Source organism: Notechis scutatus, chromosome 7 (assembly GCF_049901735.1).
Source record: "Notechis scutatus isolate UNSWTSFEM ecotype Mainland chromosome 7, rNotScu1.2, whole genome shotgun sequence".
NCBI classification, from domain to species: Eukaryota; Metazoa; Chordata; class Lepidosauria; order Squamata; family Elapidae; genus Notechis; species Notechis scutatus.
Window position 1 is genome coordinate 3,170,548 of NC_142015.1, and position 20,280 is coordinate 3,190,827.

Genomic DNA, 20,280 nt, shown 5'->3' on the forward strand with positions numbered 1-20,280 from the left:
CCTGAACCATCTCCAGACAAGTGACTGTCCAGTCTCTTCTTAAAAGCCTCAGTGATGAGTACCCACAATAATGAAATATCTGCCAAAGAAAACCAAGATGAGAGAGCTCTAATGACCCAACAGATGTGTGTGGTTTCCCCCTCCTTCTTAACCGATTAGTGCAGGGCAAAAGCCACAGCGAAGGACAGGACAAAAGCTAGAGTCAGAAGGCCATGCTTCTGAATCCGTCTCTTGTATAATTCCATGAAGAAGGCTTGTCAAAGAGGGGAGAGAGTTACCAATTTAAGCTCTGCCCTCAGCCTTTCTTTTCCCCCTGCCCTGAGTCTTCAGATTTCCATTTTGGGCTCCTCTCAAATGGAATTGGCCTCTGGCAGCTGGAAGTCTTGATCCAGCTGATCAAAAGAGCTGACCCGGCCTAAATTTAGATGACCTCTGTTATCTAACAAAAAAGAAGGGTCCTTTGGTTTCAAGTGATCCGAGACAAGTCTCCCGCTGCCTCTCTCCGTATCCAAACCCCGGTTGGGTTGCCCGAGGGCTGCAATTGAGCTGGCGAGCAGAGATGACAATGGAAAGAGCTCTGGTTTATGTCAAGGGCAGGGCAAACAGCAGAAGCAGCTCCTCTGGACAAGACTTCCAGCGATTGAAAAGGCCCCCAACTGTCTGGAAGGACCGACTTGTCTCTCTGAATTCCCCTTAGCAATGGGGCAGGAATTGACCTCTGGGCAGCTGCTCTGAAAGCAGGGGTCTCCAACCATGGCAACTTGAAGCCTCGCGGACTTCAACTCCCCGAGTTGTCTCAAAGTTGCTTTCTTCTCATGGCCCTGGTGGAGACTGACTCTGAGGGAGAAGAGGAACAGCCAACAGGGAGTGGGAGTGGGGCTCCGGAGGTGGTGGAGGAGGCTGGGGAAGGGCAGAGGCCGGCTGAGCAGTCAGAGGAGGACCCAGGCCCATCCCCTATCCGTCCCAGAGCACGCAGGGAGGAGAGGATCAGGGTGAAATGTGCTCTACTCGGGAGGAGAGGGCCACGATCCTCTTCATGGGTTGCAGGTGTGAGATTTGCATAAGAGTTTGGACCTGCGTGCCAATTAGCGTTTCATTCCTAAAGAAGGTTTATCTTGGTTGGCGTTCTTCCAACGGACTGTACCTGGTTATCTTCCTGAAGTTGGCAGTTATCTATCCTGGTCTGTCGTGGAACTTTATTCAGGGCAGGTTTTTTTTTGGTTTTTTTTGCTTCATTATTGGCTCTTTGCATTTGAATGGTGTTTCTTTCCCTTGAAATGTTAGTTTGAAAACAGATTACTCCTCCACTGTGAACAATTAAACAGTGAAGCCAAGTTGAAGGTATTAAAGGACGTTTATTCACTTTTGGTTTTCGTTATATTTCCGATATACTCTGGGTCATCACATTTCTTCTTCTTGAAGGGAAGCTGATTTTGGGCCTGTTTGAGGCCGTTTTCATCCTCCCGGAGGCTCGAGGGAGGCCTCTGCAGCCTCTGGAGCCCCAAAAACGGGCCTGTTTCGGCACTTTCTGGAAGGTCCTTTTTTCAGCCTCCCGAGGCTGCAGAGGCTTTCTTCGAGTTTCCGGGAGAGCGAATATGGCCTCAAATGGGCCAAAAATCACCTGGGAGGCACGTGCATGCACAGTGCAGGTAAGTTTGGCTGGGGCTTGAGCGCCTGCACAAATGGCTCTGCATGCCACCTGTGGAACACGTGCCGTAGGTTCCCCATCACAGGTCTACTTTATTAGTCCCTGAGGTCTGAAAGGTTGGGGACCCCTGGTTTAAAGGCTATTTGAGAACGCTTTCCCCCAGTTGGCTAGCATTTGTGTTTCAGGGCAAATGCGGATTCTACGTTTCCTTACTTTAACATCCACGTCCGCTACTGATAAAACCGTATTTAAAGAAAGTAGAAGAAGAAAACGAATAGAGGCTGAAAAGAAAAACAAGAAAAGAAACAACCCTTAACAAAGGAAGCCCTCGGAAGGCGTTGCTATCCCAAGTGGGCCTTCATGAAAGGACTGACTGGATGGGGGAGGGGCATGATTTGCCGGTTCTCCAAACTGCACAGAATCATAACAACCGGTTCTATAAAACCAGTCCAAACCGGTAGAATCCAACCCCAGGTAGAATTGAATTGAATTCTTTATCGTCATTGTATGTATATACACAGTATACATACAGCGAAATTCACAAGAGACCCTATACCATTCCAGATAAGTGACTGTCCAGTGTCTTCTTGCAACCTGCAATGTGCTTCTCCAGGCTGCCTCTAAAACCATTCCATGACATCTAAAGAATCTGGAGACGTTCAGGATTTCGCATGCTGGGTTGTACATATTTCACGTTGACTGCCCTTAACTTCGCCAATTGCTTTCCGTTGTGCATTCAGACGGATTGCTGTTGTCTTGTAGTGGGAGTGTGTAACCTTCGACCTCAGGGTGGCTGGTGAACCCCCTCCTCCCAACAAACCTTGAATGAGGGCCTTAGAAACACGCCGCCCCCCCCCCCCCAGGTTGTCACAAAAATTCAATTCCTATAGTGGCAAGAGGAGGGGAATGATTAAATTGACAAGGAATCTTATTCCCCACGCTTCTCTTACTGACCTGAACTCAAATGCCGCTTTTGCTGCTGCGTTCCTTCCTTGGAATGTGTGCCCCCTCTTGTGCCCCTTGGAGAACAAGGGCTGGCTTTGTCACCAAAAGTGATGACGTCCCTGTGGGTTAGAAACCATGAGCGTTTTCTTCTCAGAGCGCCAAGGACTAAATGTCAGCGTTTCAAGTAGCAAACGAAACTCCGAGACAGGTAGATTCCTCAAAGAATAGTTTTATTGCAAGGGTCTTCAAACTTGGCAACTCCCAGAATTCGGGAATTCCATCCATTATTCCTTGTCTGGCCTTCAGGTGCGTTGGAAAATAGCTTGGCCCCCAGAGTTGGAAGGGACCTTGTAGGTCATCTGGAGAATAAGTTGACCCCCTCCTGGAGCAGCCCCTCAAATACTGGAAGATGCTCTCCTGTCTCCCCTGGTCCTTCTCTTCCCTAGACTAGCCAGGCCCAGTTCCTGCAACCGTCCATCGTATGTTTTATCCTCCAGTCCCCTCATCATCCTGGTTGCTCTTCTCTGTAGTCTTTCTAGAGTCTCAACATCATTTTTTATAGTATGGTGACCAAAACTGAATGCAGTATTCTAGGTGTGGTCTTACTAAGGATAGATAGGTAGATAGACTAGACTAGACAGGCCCAGTTCCTGCAACCGTCCATCGTATGTTTTATCCTCCAGTCCCCTTAATCATCCTGGTTGCTCTTCTCTGCCCTCTTTCTAGAGCCTCAACATCTTTTTGAATTCTCTGCCTTTCTCCCTGCAGCTCCAGGTCCTCTCAGCAGCTGGCGATCCTCCACAGTGGCAGCCTCGGGTTCATCTATCACGGACTAGCCAAGTGTCCCCCCCCTGTTCTGCGCTGGCTTTTCCAGGTAAGCAGGTGGCTGCCTCGCTTGCAAGCCGAGGACCGGCCACTAGGTGGCCCCAGCGGCCAAGAGAAGGGCAGGCACCCACGAGATTGCCACACCTTTTGCTCCGGCTTCCGGCATGGGGGGGGGCTTAGGACCGCCTAGCCCCCCCTCCCCCCGTGAGCGCTAATCAATTAGCCTGATTAATCCGCTGAAATGGTAATCACCGGGTTTAGGAGGCACATTTGGCTAATTGGCTGAGTCGCCAGCCTTGTGGAACAGATGCCTTAATGGGGCAGAAGGGCCCTCATCTCTAGAGAAGGATAATGATCCGTTGTGCCCATGAACAGTTCTTCTCTGATGATTTCCAGAACAAAACTACATCTGTTCCCTTGACCAGGTTAACAAGCAGCCCGGGCCAAAGATGGTACCGTCACAGTTGAAAGAGGCTTAAACGCCCCCTCCTCTCCCTCCCCCCAAGGACGGGTAAACTGTCAGGAAGTAATTCCGGGAACCGCAGGAGGAGAAATATCCCTGGTTTTTTTTCTTAACAGCAATAGCCCTTAGATTTATATACCGCTTCACAGTGCTTTACTAAGCAGTTTTAGCAGTTTTACAGAGTCAGCCTCTTGCCCCCAGAAATCTGGGTCCTTATTTTACCCACCTCGGAAAGATGGAAGGCTGAGTCAACTTTGAGCCGGTCAGGATCAAACTGCTGGCAGTGGGCAGTCGATTAGCCTGCAATACTGTATTCTAACCACCGTCCCAACACAGCTTCCTTCCTTCTGCTCATTTTCCTCCCTCCCTCCCTCCCTCCCTCCCTCCCTCCCTTCCTTTCTTTTTGTCATGCCCTTGTTGGAGTCTGATTCTGAGGGGGAGATTGAGCAGCTGACAGGGAGTGGGAGTGTAGCTCTGGTGACTGTGGAAGAAATAGGGGAAGGGCACAGTCCGGCTGGGCATTCAGAGGAAGACCCTCTCCATCCTAGTGCACACAGGGAGGAACGGAGAAGGGAGCAACGTGGCTTACGGGAGAGGAAAAGGCCCTGATCCCTTTTATTAGTTGCAGCTGGGAGAACAGGATATAAGAGGGGCGTTTGCACACAACTCCTTGCTGGAAGCAAAGCATGCATTATCTTGGTCGAGGCTTATCTGGGTTTTGGCATCCTCCCAACTGTGGGCGCTTCGTTATCCTTTGAAAGTCTGCAATTTATTATCTTGGCCTGCCGTGTTAATTACTTCAGCATGGTTTGTGGTGCTTTTTTAAAATTTCTAATTATCTTTACTTTGGGTTCGGACGGCATTTCTTTACCTCGTAGACTGTTTTTGGAAGAGTTTGATATCCAGCCGCGGATAATTGGACATTGGGGCCCAAATTGGAGGGAATTTATTCTACTTTTGCGACCGTGTTATTTTTGTGTCACGCCCCTTTGGGTCATCACAAGCGCTGTCTAAAATCTCAGGTGGGAATTTTGTCAAAGGGAGAGAGGCAGCATCTTGTTGCAAAATAAAAACGGTACGAATTTCTGCTTCTGAGTTAAAGCTAAAGCTAAAGCCAAAACTGGCGGTTGTCCGCCGTCATTGCTCTGAGGAATTGAGAGCGCGGTGAGGTTGAAACCAACCCCCCCACACCAGCTTTTGCAGGTTCCTTGGCCCCGCCTGGCTTGAAATTCTGCAAAACTTTTAAGAAGAAGAGACAGGAAAAGTCCTGTTTTTTCCAACGATAGGGTTTCCATTCAGAAAGGAACTCGGGGAGGAAGGAAGAAACTTTGTGCAAAGGCTGAATGAGCTCATTCCGCCGCCCCCCATGTCATCATTACCAAAATCCTGGGAGAAAATTGTACCTTTGAAACATTCTTTAAAGTGAATGATTAAGGTAAGCAAATGTAGGCTCATTCACGCAGTGGGTGAACAATGAATCAAAAATGATTTTTGCCAATTAATTTGAAAAGAAGACAGTCGGCGCAAAGCGTTTGAGAACGATGGTTTTGCTGGGGTTTACTTTGGCGGTTGTTTGCATCTGTCGTTTCAGTTTTAAAAAGAGAATGAGCTCACTCTGTCGTTGAGCCCGCAAGCCCTCTTGTCTTTTCTAATTTCTTTTCCTAAGAAACTGGATCCTTTTCAGTGGCTGTGGTTGTGAGCAGCCCCGAACCACAGCCCCCCCCCCATCCCAGTGTCACAGTTTGACTTATGCATGCTGAAGATTTATAACCGTCAGCCCCCGGAGCTAATAGCTCCCAGGGCAAGGTGCCATCAAAACCCCCCAGGAAAAGTCATGTAAATCAAAATCAAAAACACAACAAAGCAATTAAAGCCAAATTGTAGAAGAGCGGCAAATTAAAAGCAGCAGAGGTTTAAAAAGCTTAAAAAAATATCGAAGATGAATCAACTTAGAAAGCAAAGCATCAGAGCAGAAACGCTAGGACAGCTGTGATGATGGGGGGAAAACATTCGACACCATAAATTAGGCTCATGGGAAAGAATGCTCCAGAATTAGGGAAGGCCATCTTATTGGGGGGTGGGGTTAAGATTCCTGAGGACCCATCTGCCACACCTCAACAGATTAAGAGCATCCTGAGCAGAACCTCTTACGGCACACGTAGATTAGGAACAAGCTGGCAAAAGCGGCTTCTTTGCATTCTCTAGGTCTGGAGCAAGAAAGGCCTTTATTGGTTAAGGCTGTGACACTGATCCTGGCTTTGCCACCATCAAAGGCACTTAGTCCTACAAGCTGATTAGGTGAGGTTGGTCTTTCTCAGCCCAGCATACCTGACAGCTGCGGTGGAGAGAGAAATGAGAGGAAGGAGGGCTAATTATTATTACCTTTATTGTCAGGGTACAACATGTGTACAGTGAGATTGGCTGAGCCTCTCTTTGTGCACGCACACACACACCCAACACAACTCACAGTGAGGACAGAAGTCCTGTTGTGGTTCGCCGGCAGCAGGTGCGGACGGCTGGGGTCTCGGAGAGCGAGGACTCAGATGAGGGGCCTGTGTGTGATGCAGGGATGGGACCAGGACCATCAGGGAGTGGAATGCTGCCTTCGGAGATGGTGGAGGCTGGCAGCAGTGAGGAAGAGGTCCCCGAGGAGCCTGTGCCCAGTCCGTGCGCGCGCAGGGCTGCTCGAAGGAAAGAGCAGCTGCAGCAGCACGGGTGACTTCGGGAGTAAGGCTGCAAGGTGATGGCCCCTCCCTTAAGGGATAAAAGCCAGCTCCCAGAGGTGGGATTCTTTACAGGAAGCAAGTTCTTACACTTCAAGCCTTGTGGAAGTTCGGACTATCCTGGTTTGTGTTTGGAGACATTTGGTTTTGATTATTTCCTTGCAATTTAATCTAGTGTTCTTGGCAGCCTTGGCGCAACCTTGGCTAGGCTCATTCTTATCTGGGACAATTAGTTTTTAATAGCGTTTCACTGTGAATGAACAGAATTCACAGAGGAGCATTAAAAAGGATTTGCTTTTATCTCTGTTTGGTATTTGTTTGCTTTGAACGAGGCTTGGGTCAGAACAAGTCCCTAACCCAATCCCAATCTTACTACAATATGTGACCTTGTTGCACAACGCACCAGCCCTGCAAGTCTATCCTACTACGTTGACATGAAGTTACTTTCAGTTCAGGAGTCCGACAGCCCACGGGTAGAAACTGTTCTTCAGCCTGTTGGTGCGGCTGGCTATGTTTCTCTATCTCCTACTCGATGGTAGGAGAGTGAAGAAGTACTGACCGGGGTGCGAGTCGTCCCTGAGGATTTTCCTCACTCTTCTAAGGCAGCGAGCCCTAGTGAGTTCATCCAGTGGTGTCAGGGAACAGCCCACAATATTTTAGGCTGTGCTCACCATCCTCTGTAATGTCTTTCTCAGACTATCATAATCGCTTTCTGTTTCTCATTAAAGCAGCCTCCTCTTTTTCCCCCCCAAGCTGTTTGATGCTTTAATGCAGGGGTCGCCAACCTTTTGGACCTCAGGGACCACCAAACTCATAATTTTAGATCCCGTGGACCACTAATACGGATTTTGACTGACGGTGGCTTGCTGACATTGGTGGGAAAGTGGGTCCCGTATTCCAGAGCTGCAGTAGTCACAGGACTGGCCCTTTGGTCATCCCGGAGCAGCTGCTTCTTCACCCGGGTGCACCGGCCTGCCATGGACTGGAGGAGCTGCTCTGGGATGACCAAAGAGCCAGTCCTGTGACTCCTGCAGCTCTGGAATATGGGACCCACTTTCCCACCAATGCCAGCAAGCCACTGTGGGGCGGATTTCCCTCCCCCGCCGTTGGTCTCGCCTTCCAGTTCCAGCTTGCGTGGCTCTGCTCAAGGTAAGGTTTGTGCTTGGCCGAAGGGTGGAGGCCGCGGGCGGGCGGGCCATGTGGGCGGCGCAGCCTTGTGTTCCCATGCAGTCTTGCTTTGGGGAGGGGACATTTCTCTGCGGACCACCAAAATTTTCTCCCAGCCCATCAGTTGGCGACCACTGTTTTGATGCAACCCCTGTCATGGCTGCGTTGTTTTTTTAACGGAGTTGTTGTTGAGTCCCTTTAAGCAATGTGGATTTAAAGCCGTTGGAAAACTTCGCTTCCCACAAGTCGTAAAATGGAGCAACCCCCCCCCTAAGAAACATGGCATTTTGGGGTCAATATGTGGTTGTAACTCAAGGACTCCTGGCAAGGTTTAAGCCTCCGGGGCTCTTAATCATCTTTGTTGCTCTTCTCTGTCCTCTTCCTAGTGCTTGTCAGCATCTTTGTTGTATTATGGCTCTTCTGGATGTTTCCTTTTGATGTCTTCCCCCCCACCCCACTCCTTCTCCTCCTAAATCATAAACAACCTTTATTTTTGCACTTCTGAACTTCTGCCAAGAAAGTTGAGGAACTCTCTCTCTCTTTTAATTAGGAGCTGACATGCAGAAAAGCAAATGCTCTCCTTCTAGCATCATCGTTATTTTCACCTAAGGTCCCGGAGAGATCCACGCACATTAAAATTAAAAACAAACAAAACCAACACACAAGGCGAGTTAAAACTCAGGCCGCTGGATGCGAACGAACCACACACACGCACACACACACAAAAAACATCACAAAGGTAATCGGACAGATGGCAGGGTGATTCTGGGGGTGACAGGGAGCCATCAAACAGCTTGCCATCTGGAGTGGGGGGCGGACTGATTTCCCCCCTCCGAACAGCAGCCGTTCTGTGATAGGCAAGCCCCCGGCAGCCATTTTATGATGCCACGCTTTCAAAATTCCCACCAGCCCCGAACACTTTATGGTCTTCGGAAAGGCCAGAGTGGTGCCTGCACCACTTTATCTCAAAATATTAGACTCCGATAAAGAGTCATGAGGGGGAAGCTCTTTTTGCTAAGTGGAACTTCAGGAGTTTGCTACTGTGTTGACCATCTTTAAACGGCTTTAAAAAGACAATTAGAAAAGCGTGTGGAAGTGAAGTTTGCCGGCGGCTGTGTGGATCCACCTAACTAAATGGGCTCAACAGCTCAACAGATTAAAAAAAAAAAAAAGGATGCAGCTGCTATAGGGGTTGCACAATCCCTGAGTTTTCCTTGGCCAGGAACACCTCCTTGTCTCCATTTCATTTCCACCCCATTTTTGGAGGCCATTTTCAAGATTGGGAAAATATCAAGGGTAATGTAACCTCTAATGATAAATGTAACCTCTAATCTAATTTATCTAATGATAAAGGTAACCTCTAATGATCTAAGTGCTAGAGCCCACTGCAACTACATAGCCAAAAAGGCATTAAGAGTTGTTAACCTAATCCTACGTAGCTTTTTCTCTGGTAATATCACACTACTAACCAGAGCATACAAAACATTTGCTAGACCAATACTCGAATACAGTTCATCAGTCTGGAACCCACATTACGTATCTGATATTAGCACAATTGAGAAAGTCCAGAAATATTTCACAAGAAGAGTTCTCCACTCCTCTACTCGTTGTAGAATACCTTATGCCACCAGACTTGAAATTCTAGAACTAGAAAACCTTGAACTACGCCGTCTTCGGTCTGATTTAAGCATGGTATATAAAATCATACATTGCAATGTCCTACCTGTCAATGAATACTTCAGCTTCAACCATAACAACACAAGAGCACACAATAGATACAAACTCAATGTTAACCGCACCAAACTTGATTGCAGGAAATATGACTTCAGCAATAGAGTGGTCAATGTCTGGAATACTCTACCCGACTCTGTAGTTTCTTCCCCAAACCCCAAAAACTTTAACCTTAGACTGTCTACTATTGACCTCACCCCTTTCCTAAGAGGTCTGTAGGGGGCGTGCATAAGCGCACCAACGTGCCTACCGTCCCTGTCCTATTGTTTCTCTTATTCTTTTATTTTTCTTATATGTACCCATTTCATGTATTCACAACTATGTATACACTTATACTTATCTTGTAAACAATTGACAAATCAAATAAATAAATAAATAAATAAATAAATAAATAAATAAATAATGATCAGTTTCTTGGTGTTAGATATGAGGGAGAAGTAGATCTGGGTACTATCAGAATACTCTTTGGACCTTTCTCCTAAGTTCTAAGCATTCTCTCCCCTTTTGTTGTTGCTGTTAGTTGCAAAGTCGTGTCCGACCCATCGCAACCCCATGGACAACGTTCCTCCAGGCCTTCCTGTCCTCTTCCATCCCCCAGAGTCCATTTAAGCTCACGCCGATTGCTTCAGGGACTCCATCCAGCCACCTCCTTCTCTGCCGTCCCCTTCTTCTTCTATTGCCCTCCATCGTTCCCAACATTAGGCTTTTCTCCAGTGAGTCCTTCCTTCTCATGAGGTGACCAAAGTCTTTGAGTTTCATCTTCAGGATCTGGCCTTCTAAAGAGCAGTCAGGGTTGATCTCTAGGACTGACCAGTTGGATCGCCAAGGGACTCACAGGAGTCTTCTCCAGCACTAGAGTTCAAAGGCCTCCATTCTCTCCCCTTAGTTTCATGTGAATATTAAAGTATGGGAGAAGATACAACCACATGAAACACCGTATCTCAACAACTTAGATATTGAAGAACAGTCTCCCAGCCCGACCTTCTGAATGTCCCTGTTATGAAGCATTGGAACACAACAGCACTCTAAGGCCCGACCCCATCAAATGGCACAGAAGTGGGACCAGGTCAAATGACCATGGCCGATTTGCTGTAACCAACTCTCTGTGGTACAGCTCAACTTCCTGCAGTAGAGCTCACATTGGGACAATTCAAAGCTGTATTAATAGTTTCCTTTATTTACTTTTCGTAGTAGACACCACATTTTCATCAAAATGATTGTAACTCTTGTATTTCTGGGTTGGCTTTATTATTAGCGGCCACGGCTCCATTGAAATTAATTCAATTTTTGTATTCGTTGAATTGTCCTGCTGCAAGTTGTCTTGGGGTGAGTTGGCCATGTTGAGTTGGTGCCAATCAAAAGCCACCAATAACTCCAGGGTCACATTTTACATTTAAGTTTCCAGCATGGTTCATCTACCATAGGGCTGTCAAACTCGCAGCCCGTGGGCCAGATGTGTCACGTGCTGGCTATGCCCACACCTGGTTTAGCGAAGGGAAAAAGTTGTGATACATCACGTGACGATGCCATGATGGCGCAGGTTTGACACCCTTGATCTACCAAGTCAACCAAGTGGATAGCAATACATCAACCAAGTGGATAGCACTTAGACTTCTATACCGCTTCACGGTGCTTTTACAGCCCTCTCCAAGCGGTTTACAGAGTCAGCCTCTTGCCCCCATCAATCTAGGTCCTCATTTTACCCACCTCAGAAAGATGGAAGGCTGAGTCAACATTGAACAGGTGAGATTTGAAATGCCAAATTTCAGGCAGCCGGCAGTCAGCAGAAGTAGCCTGCAGTACTGCATTTTGACCACTGCGCCACCACACCTCTTCAACATAATCAGATTAATCCCCATGCACCTTGACTTGCAAGGCCACTTTCTCCATCATCTTACCCACTCAGTGAAATATTTGACACTGGCCTATCACTACAGAGCTCTTATGCAGAATCAAGGGCGGGACCTTTTCACTCCGACTACCTCCTTTAAAACATGCAGCACAATGTTCTGCACCCAAGAAGGCATCCATCACTTCCCATAAAACTTGCGGCCAGTCCTGTCCTAATTGATACAATTAGTCTTGGATGGACAACAGTTGAATAAGCTGCTGATGGCTCCCATCTTTCCACCAGCTCTTTCCCACATCGCGAAGATCTAGATAAGCTGAAAAAAGCATTCACACGAAGAAGACCAGTGGTTGCCAAGGTTTACCTCGCTTTGACCCACCCGCTGTTGGAGTCCTGGTCAAGACAAATCGGGTGGACCTGGTCTGCAGAAAACAATGAAAATTGCTCACAGCAAGATGTCGATGGTTCCACCTCCCTTCCCCAACATCCTTAGGGAGAAAACGCCACGCAGTTTAGAAGAGCTTTGCCAGCCTGTAGATGCAACGGAGGAAGAGAGATGTCAGCAGCATCTGCTCGCTACAGATTAGGATTTTCTTGCTACAGATTGGGATTCACCCGGTTCAGACACGTTCAGGTGAACTGGTAGTTCCGGTGATCAGCTGGCCCCGCCCACCTGCCCAAATCATGTGCTTACCGAACCGATTGTTAACACTGGTTGAATCCCACCCCTGCCCCTATTCCTCATTCCCACCTGATCCCTACAGAGAGCGATGAAGATCGGAGAGCACCCGGGAACCTTCCTTTCATCCCCGAGCGACAAATATTTTCCTTTATTGATGCTAGTTTCTCTAGCCAAAGGTGCTTTTTCCAAAAGGCAACTGGACTTCTTTTTCTTTTCTTTTTTTAAAAAACATTTTGCTTCTCATCCAAGAAGCTTCTTCAGTTCATGAGAAGCAAAACGTTAAAATAAATAAATAAACAAAGTCCAGTTGTGTTCGGAAAAAAAGCACATTGGGGACAACCATGAGCTGGATGAATGAGAATCTCCATAGACTTCGGTTTCTCTACCCTACAAAAAACCCGTTTAGCTGATGAAAACATGAGATGTATCAGAATGGAATAGAGTCAGGGGTGTGATTCTACGGTTCGGACCGGTTCAGACGAACCGGTAGTTCCGGTGATCAGTTGGCCCCGCCCACCCGCCCAAATTGCACGCTCACCGAACCGGTTGTTACACCGGTTGAATCCCACCTCTGCCCCTATTCCTCATTCCCACCTGATCCATACAGGTAAGGCAAAGAGCCAGTGTAACTCTGCTCGAGGGGCGTCAGGACAACTTTCTCAATCATCGGGACAAATTCACGTGTGTAGCCATTTCAGTTAGGCTTAGTATATATTCTTTTCCTTACTTTCTCTAAATAAAAGAAATTGTCTTGGAAGATGGACTTTGTTCTTTTCTTTTTAAATGGATTTCATCACTTGGAAACCTGACATTTCTCAATCATCTCAGCAAGGCTAGGAAAGGAAGTACAAGCGTTTATTACTGCTTTCAAGAGAGGGGTTGTTTATTCAAAAAAGCCCAAGGTGTGCAAAACAATGGAGTTATATATGCTGCACACAATCTCTTTCGTTGCTTCCGTTCAAGCTTGGCAAGTTTTGGCAATCCTTCAAAAAAATCTGCACTGCCTTTTTGATATGGGAACATAGAAACAAATGTAGGTTTGTGACTTTTGTTGTTCGCTTTCCAAACTAAATTCTCTGTTGTGGCCCGCCAGTGGCCAGCAGAGCTGGCGGCAGACTCGGACAGTGAGGAAGTTGGAGAGGAACATGGGCCAGTCCTGGAGTCTGGAGAAGGCTCCGATGAGGGCTGTGTGTTGGAGGCTCAGATGGAGCCAGGGCTGTCTGACAGTAATCAGCTGCCTTCGGAGTCGGAGATCAGTGAGGCAGAAGAACAGCTGGAGCCTGTTCCCAGTGTGTGCATCCACAGAGCTGCCAGAAGAAGGGAACAGCTAAGGAACAAGGGTTGACTTGGGAGTAAAGCCACAGGTGGATGGTGAATGGCCCCTCCCATAGGGAATAAAGAGGAGTGAAAGGGGGTTGAGGTTTGCAGGAGACAATTAGTTCAATTCATTAGGGTGAAGATCTGTTCCTGACCACTTGCCAAGTATTGTCTGCTACAGAGTGGTGTTTGAAAGATATCGGCCTGGCAGCTCTCCAAGCCCAATCAAGGTCTGTAGTTATGAAATCTCTTGAAGGACTGTTGGCCAGGACTTTGCTGCAGAGGAATTCACTTGAAACTAAATACAAGGGGTTTTATCGGGACGAGGAATTGGCTTCGTGCTTTTGAGGTCAGAACAGAACTAGCCTTGCAACTCTTCCTCTGGGGAACCTGGTCCCATTTTAGAAAGAAGTTGCCAATCGGGACTTTCCACCTTGGGAGGTGAGCAGTGTGTGGGCCTTTATGCAGTAGATGCCTGGAAGCTGGATCTGAGTGGCGTTCGCACCAAAGGTGGTGAGTTCACAGCCTGTGTGATCAGCTCAGGGTAGAGAAAGTTATGTTTTCCTCCAACCCCCCAAACATTCCAGAAGTCTTCTGTCATGCCCCTGTTGGAGACCGATTGAGGGAGAGGAGGAACAGCCGACAGGGAGTGGAAGCGTGGCTCTGGATGTTGTGGAGGAGGCTGGGGAAGGGCAGAGGCCGGCTGGGCAGTCAGAGGAGGACCCAGGCTCATATCCTCTCCATCCTAGGGCACGCAGGAAGGAGAGGATAAGGGAGAGACGTGGACTACTGGGGAGGAGAGGGCCTTGATCCTCTTCATGGGCTGCAGCTGTGACAACTGGATAAGAGGACGGACATATGTACAGGCGAGCGCTGGAAACAAAGCATGGAAATACCTCTAAGTTTATTGTTCCTCTCTGAGTTTGGTGTCCTTCCCAGTGTGTGTTCTGATATCTGTGGACGTCTTACAGCCCTTATCTTGCCTGGTTTGTGTTGTTTTTTTACTCTTTATAATTTAAACGGCATTTCCTCTTTCTTGTAACTGCTTATGTGAGAGTTTTTTCTCTCCAGTCAAGGATATTCGGATCTTGGAAGCAAAGTGAAGGAATAAAAGGGGCTTCACCTGTTTTTTTGTGACTGTGTTTATTTTGTATACCACCCTGGGTCATCACATCTTCTTTGTTGCCTTCTTTCTTAACCGACTCGGCCACAGCAACTCTTCTATGCGATCATTTGGTGTGCAGGAAGATGCTTTTGCATGTGGCTAAGAGGGGGTAAACGGCCCAGGTTGTCACTTAAAAAACCTGGAAGTGCTTCTGTGCAATTGTGAAGCAGGGGCTGTTTTCAGACATTCTGAGCTGGGAGGAATGCACTTTTCCTTAGCCATTGAATTTGCTCTCGGCCTCCTCTGGCTCTCTCTCACTCCCTGCTCGGCTTGTTGCTATTATGAGTAATAGAATGCATTTGGGCAAAGGAGCTTTTTAAAATTTCTGAGTGTGGGCGTGATTTATAGAGCTGCTCGGGGCGGGTTCATACATCTTAATACAGCAGGGGCTGCCGCGATCTTGTTTCACCTACACAACTCCAGGCAGCGAGTAGAGATCTTGGCTGTTCCATGCATTAAGACTATTAATCTTCCTTGACTTTAAAAGATGCCAGAGGTGTTGGGGAAAAGGGCTGGAGGATGGTGGTGGAGCATGTCGGACCCCAGAATGGCCAGTCTAGAAATGGGGAGGGGCTCCTGGCCATACCAGCTCTACTGATTTGGAAGAGGGAGGGGAAAACTCATGTTGTAAAAGGCTCTGTGTGGAAGATAGCAGTAGCCTTTAGACTTATGTACCGCTTCGCAGAGCTTTTCAGCCCTGTCTACGCGGTTTTACAGAGTCAGCCTTTTGCCCCCCAACAATCTCGGTCCTCATTTTACCCACCTGGGAAAGATGGAAGGCTGAGTCAATCTTGAGCCTGGTGAGATTCGATCTGCCAAATTGCAGGCTTCCGGCAGTCAGCAGAAGTAGCCTGCAGTACTGCATTCTCACCACTGCGCCACCGTGGCTCCTGGTGTGTCCATTAACCTCCAAAGCCCATTGAACGGAAGAGTAGATTGCTGTGGTGGTACAAATGCTGTCATTTTGAGCCATTTACATCATCTGCATGATGGCATGATGCAAATCACAAAAGGAAATGGAAGGAAGGAAGGGAAGGGAAGGAAAGGAAAAAATGAGGGAGAAAGGGAAAGAGGGAAACAAGAAAGGGGAGGGGAGGAGAAAGGGGAGAAAGGAAGGAGAAAAAGAAAGAAAGAAAAAAGAAAGAAAAAGAAAGAAAGAAAGAAAGAAAGAAAGAAAGAAAGAAAGAAAGAAAGAAAGAAAGAAAGAAAGAAAGAAAGAAAGAAAGATGAGGAATGGAATCAGAAGTTAGAAGCTCTTTTGGCTGCAAGGCACTCATAACCAGAAATGTAGCTCAGCAAATTTTCCATGAAAATTTTTCAACGTGAAGCAAGTTTGGCAGTTTGAAAGTTGTAAAATGCTTGCTCCTCAATTAAAACATTGTGAAGCTGGAAATAGTTGCAGTTGTTTTTGTACACACACCACCCCCTCTCTCCACCCTTTCTAAAATCCCCATAAAGTATTAGTAAAAATCCTTTCAAGTATTCCCATAAAGCAGCAACTTTGGTCAAAAGTGGTGATGGTGTCAGGCTAGAAACCAGGAGGCACTGAATTATACTTGCCTTAGGCATGAAAAACAGATGGGCGACTTTGAGCCCATCACTCTCTATCATTGTGGGGAAAAGGCGCAGGAAGGAGCATGTTTGCCACCTCGGGTTATTTTTCAAAAGAATAAAGGAGGGATAAAACAAATTTAAAATTTAAAAAGTTCTTTTTTCCCCTCCACACGTCAAAGCTATTTAAATTGCTTTGAATCCAAACTGCGTACAATAGGCTAGATTTTATTTTTAATCACATCAAACAGTGCTGCCTAAATATTTGGGCAGTCAGTGCTTGAGACGAATATGTTAATTTGAAACTTCCTCATTTGCATAGGCAAATTTCCCAGAAAACGATGCAATGTCAGAATTCTCCAGGCTGTAGCCTCAATCAGGACATGTGACAAGGATAGCCAGCATTTGAGCCTTTTGCTATTACCAGAATAACAGAGTTGGAAGGGACCTTATAGATCATCTAGTCCAACCCCCCGCCCAAGCAGGAGACCCTAAACCACCCCAGACATATGACAATCCAGTCTCTTCTTGAAAGCCTCCAGGGATGAAGCTCTCACAACTTCCGAAGGCAACAACAGATAACAACAATGATCTAATACATATCGATTTCACAGAAGACAATGTTGAAAAATCACTACGCAATCTAAAACCATCTCTATCTATTGGACCGGATGGAATATGTGCCTACTTCTTAAGAAAGCTATCCACTGCCATAGCCAAACCTCTAAGCATAATCTTTGAAAAATCTTTCAGGACCAGCTCTTTGCCTAACCTATGGTCACAAGCCACAGTCATCCCCATCTTCAAAAAGGGAGACCCAAGCCTAGTTGAAAATTACAGGCCAATCTCCTTATGCTGCGTCACCTGTAAAGTCATGGAATCAATTATTAACCAATCCATTATCCTCCACTTAGAGACAAACAACCTACTCTCCAATAAACAATTTGGTTTCAGAAAAAAACTATCCTGTAATCTGCAACTCTTACACTGCAAAAACATATGGACGACACAACTCGACCAGGGCAAAGCAATAGACGCAATCTACATAGACTTCTGTAAAGCCTTTGATTCAGTGGTACACGACAAACTACTCCTAAAAATAAAATCCTATGGTATCTCTGGACAACTGAATAACTGGATAGAAGCATTCCTGTCAAACAGACAACAAATGGTCAAAATCGGGAGCGTACTATCAAATCCAGTACCTGTCAATAGTGGTGTCCCCCAAGGCAGTGTTCTAGGACCAACTCTCTTCATACTCTACATAAACGACCTCTGTGATCATATTAAGAGCAATTGCGTTCTCTTCGCTGATGATGTAAAGCTGTTCAATACCACAGACAATACTGCTATCCTACAAAAAGATCTTGACTATGTATCAGAATGGTCAAACAAATGGCAACTTCAAATCTCAACAAATAAATGCTCTGTCTTACATATTGGCAAAAAAAATCAGAAAATAAAATACAAGCTGAATAGTCAAAATCTTGTTGATGACCCAAGCTCTGTAAAGGACCTTGGAATACTCACCTCTAATGATCTAAGTGCTAGAGCCCACTGCAACTACATAGCCAAAAAGGCATTAAGAGTTGTTAACCTAATCCTACGTAGTTTTTTCTCTGGTAATATCACACTACTAACCAGAGCATACAAAACATTTGCTAGACCAATACTCGAATACAGTTCATCAGTCTGGAACCCTCATTACATATCTGATATTAGCACAATTGAGAAAGTCCAGAAATATTTCACAAGAAGAGTTCTCCACTCTTCTACTCGTTGTAGAATACCTTATGCCACCAGACTTGAAATTCTAGAACTAGAAAACCTTGAATTACGCCGTCTTCGGTCTGACTTAAGCATGGTATATAAAATCATACATTGCAATGAATACTTCAGCTTCAACCATAACAACACAAGAGCACACAATAGATACAAACTCAAAGTAAACCGCACCAAACTTGATTGCAGAAAATACGACTTCAGCAATAGAGTGGTCAATGTCTGGAATACTCTACCCGACTCTGTAGTCTCTTCCCCAAACCCCAAAAACTTTAACCTTAGACTGTCTACTATTGACCTTACCCCTTTCCTAAGAGGTCTGTAGGGGGCGTGCATAAGCGCACCAACGTGCCTACCGTCCCTGTCCTATTGTTTCTCTTATTCTTTTATTTTTCTTATATGTACCTATTTCATGTATTCACAACTATGTATACACTTATACTTACTATCTTGTAAAAAATTGGCAAATCAAATAAATAAATAAATAAACTTCTATTCCATGGGTTGATTGTTCTCATTGTCAGAAAATTCCTCCTTATTTCCAAGTTGAATCTCTCCTAGTTCAGCTTCCATCCATTGTTCCTTATCTGACCTTCGGGTGCTTTAGAAAATAGCTTGACCCCCTTCCTCCTCTCTGTGGCAGCCCCTCAAATATTAGAACACTGCTATCCTGTCTTTCCTGGTCCTTTTCTTCACTAGACTTTTGAGGTTCATAATCTAACTCAGGGTATCCAACCTTGGCAGCTCTAAAGCTAACAGATTTAGAGTTGGAAGGGACCTTTTAGGTCATCTAGTCCAATCCCCGCCCAAGCAAGAAACCCCACACCATTTCTGACAGATGGCAGTCCAGTCTTTTCTCGAAAGCCTCCAAGGATGAAGCTCCCACAACTTCCAAAAGCAACTTCTGTTCCATGGCTTGATTGTTCTCCCTGTCCGAAAATTCCTCCTTATTTCCAGGTTGAATCTCTCCTTGTTCACTTTCCATCCATTATTCCTTGTCTAGCCTTCAGGTGCCTTGGAAAATAGCTTGACCCTCCTCCTCTCTGGGGCAGCCCCTCAAATATTGGAAGACTGCTATCATGTCTCCCCTGGTCCTTCTCTTCACTAGACCAGCCAGGCCCAGTTCCTGCAACTGTTCATCGTATGTTATGACCTCCAGTCCCCTCATCATCCTGGTTGCTCTTCTCTGTGCTCTTTCTAGAGTCTGAACCTCTTTTTTTATATTGTAGTGACCAAAACTGGACACAACCTTCCAAGTGTGGCCTTACTAAGGCATTATAAAGTGCTATTAACGCTTCACGTGATCTTGCCCTGATGGAGCAAAGCTCTTTCTCACGAGCAGGAGGATCCCAGGCTGGAAATCCTTCTCTTTTGCACCGGAAGACCCAATCACCCCCGAGCTCTTTGCGTGAACAATAAACCAGCCTCGCTGGAAAGGAAATTATTAAGGGGGATGCGTGGGGGACTTCGGGCAGAGGAAGAGCTGAGGTCACCATTCTACATTCCACCTCCTTAAAAACGTGTCCACGCTTACGGGCCCCCGCCCTTCCGCCCTGAGATAGGAAAACAAATAATAGAAAGCAAAAAAAAAACTATGAGGGTAGCAGCATTGGGGTCTTTCTTTGTTCTTTATTTTTTTCTTTTCCTGAACCACAGGTGCCCAGCTCTTTAAACAGCTGCAGAATTCAAAACAAGCCAGCAAAAATAGTGTCGCCCTGCAGAGCATAATGTCAGAATGCAAGTCCGTATCCAAGCAAATGCTACGATCCCCTAGGATTGGGAGGGAGGCAAAGTCCGTATCCAAGCAAATGCTACGATCCCCGGCTGGGAGGGAGGCAAAGTCAGCAAACAGGAGTAGTTAGGAAACCCTGCAAGTGCTTTCATCTGGTTAGGGCAGCCTTTTTCAACCTTGGCAACTTTTAAGAGGTGGGGGCTTCACCTCCCAGAATTGCCCACCGGCTGGGGAAGTGGGAGGCGAAGCCCGTTGAGAAATACTTGGATATTCCAGCACAATCTTGACAAGCCCATCAGAGCTACGACTCTCCCCTTCGACGTATACCTTTACCCAATCAAGATGGGGTTGTTTTGAGTTTCTTTCTCACTTTTTCTTCTTTCCCAGGACCCAGATAACTTTGGGGTCGTTTTCCTTTGCCTTCTCTGGGTCGCTTCCCTCCCCATCACGCTTCTTTCTCCCTTACCTCGTCTCTGTGGAGATTCTCAGTCCTCCAGGCAAGGGTGGGCTTCAAAAATGCTAGCAAGGGATTCTCTGCCCGTTGCTGGGTGGGTGTGGCCATGGTGGGCGTGGCCTAGTCGGCCTCCTGCACCATGATGGAGAGGGGAGCGTTTTCACCCTCCCCGGACTCAGGAGGCTTTCCTCGAGCCTCCGGGAGGGCGAAAACGGTCTCCACGGTCTCCGGAGGCTCTGTGGAGGC

At 46.7% G+C, this 20,280-nt stretch overlaps 1 protein-coding gene across 1 annotated transcript in view; it reads left to right on the top strand.

The window, feature by feature from the left end:
- Nucleotides 1-2,755: 2,755 nt before the first annotated feature.
- FAM178B (family with sequence similarity 178 member B) overlaps nucleotides 2,756-20,280 on the top strand; it is a 196,188-nt gene continuing 178,663 nt past the window's right edge. The window contains exons 1-2 of the mRNA XM_087969642.1: nucleotides 2,756-2,899; nucleotides 3,362-3,467. Of these exons, the coding sequence (XP_087825768.1) occupies nucleotides 2,763-2,899; nucleotides 3,362-3,467 (243 nt within the window). The 5' untranslated portion in view covers nucleotides 2,756-2,762. The remainder of the gene's footprint in view (nucleotides 2,900-3,361; nucleotides 3,468-20,280) is intronic.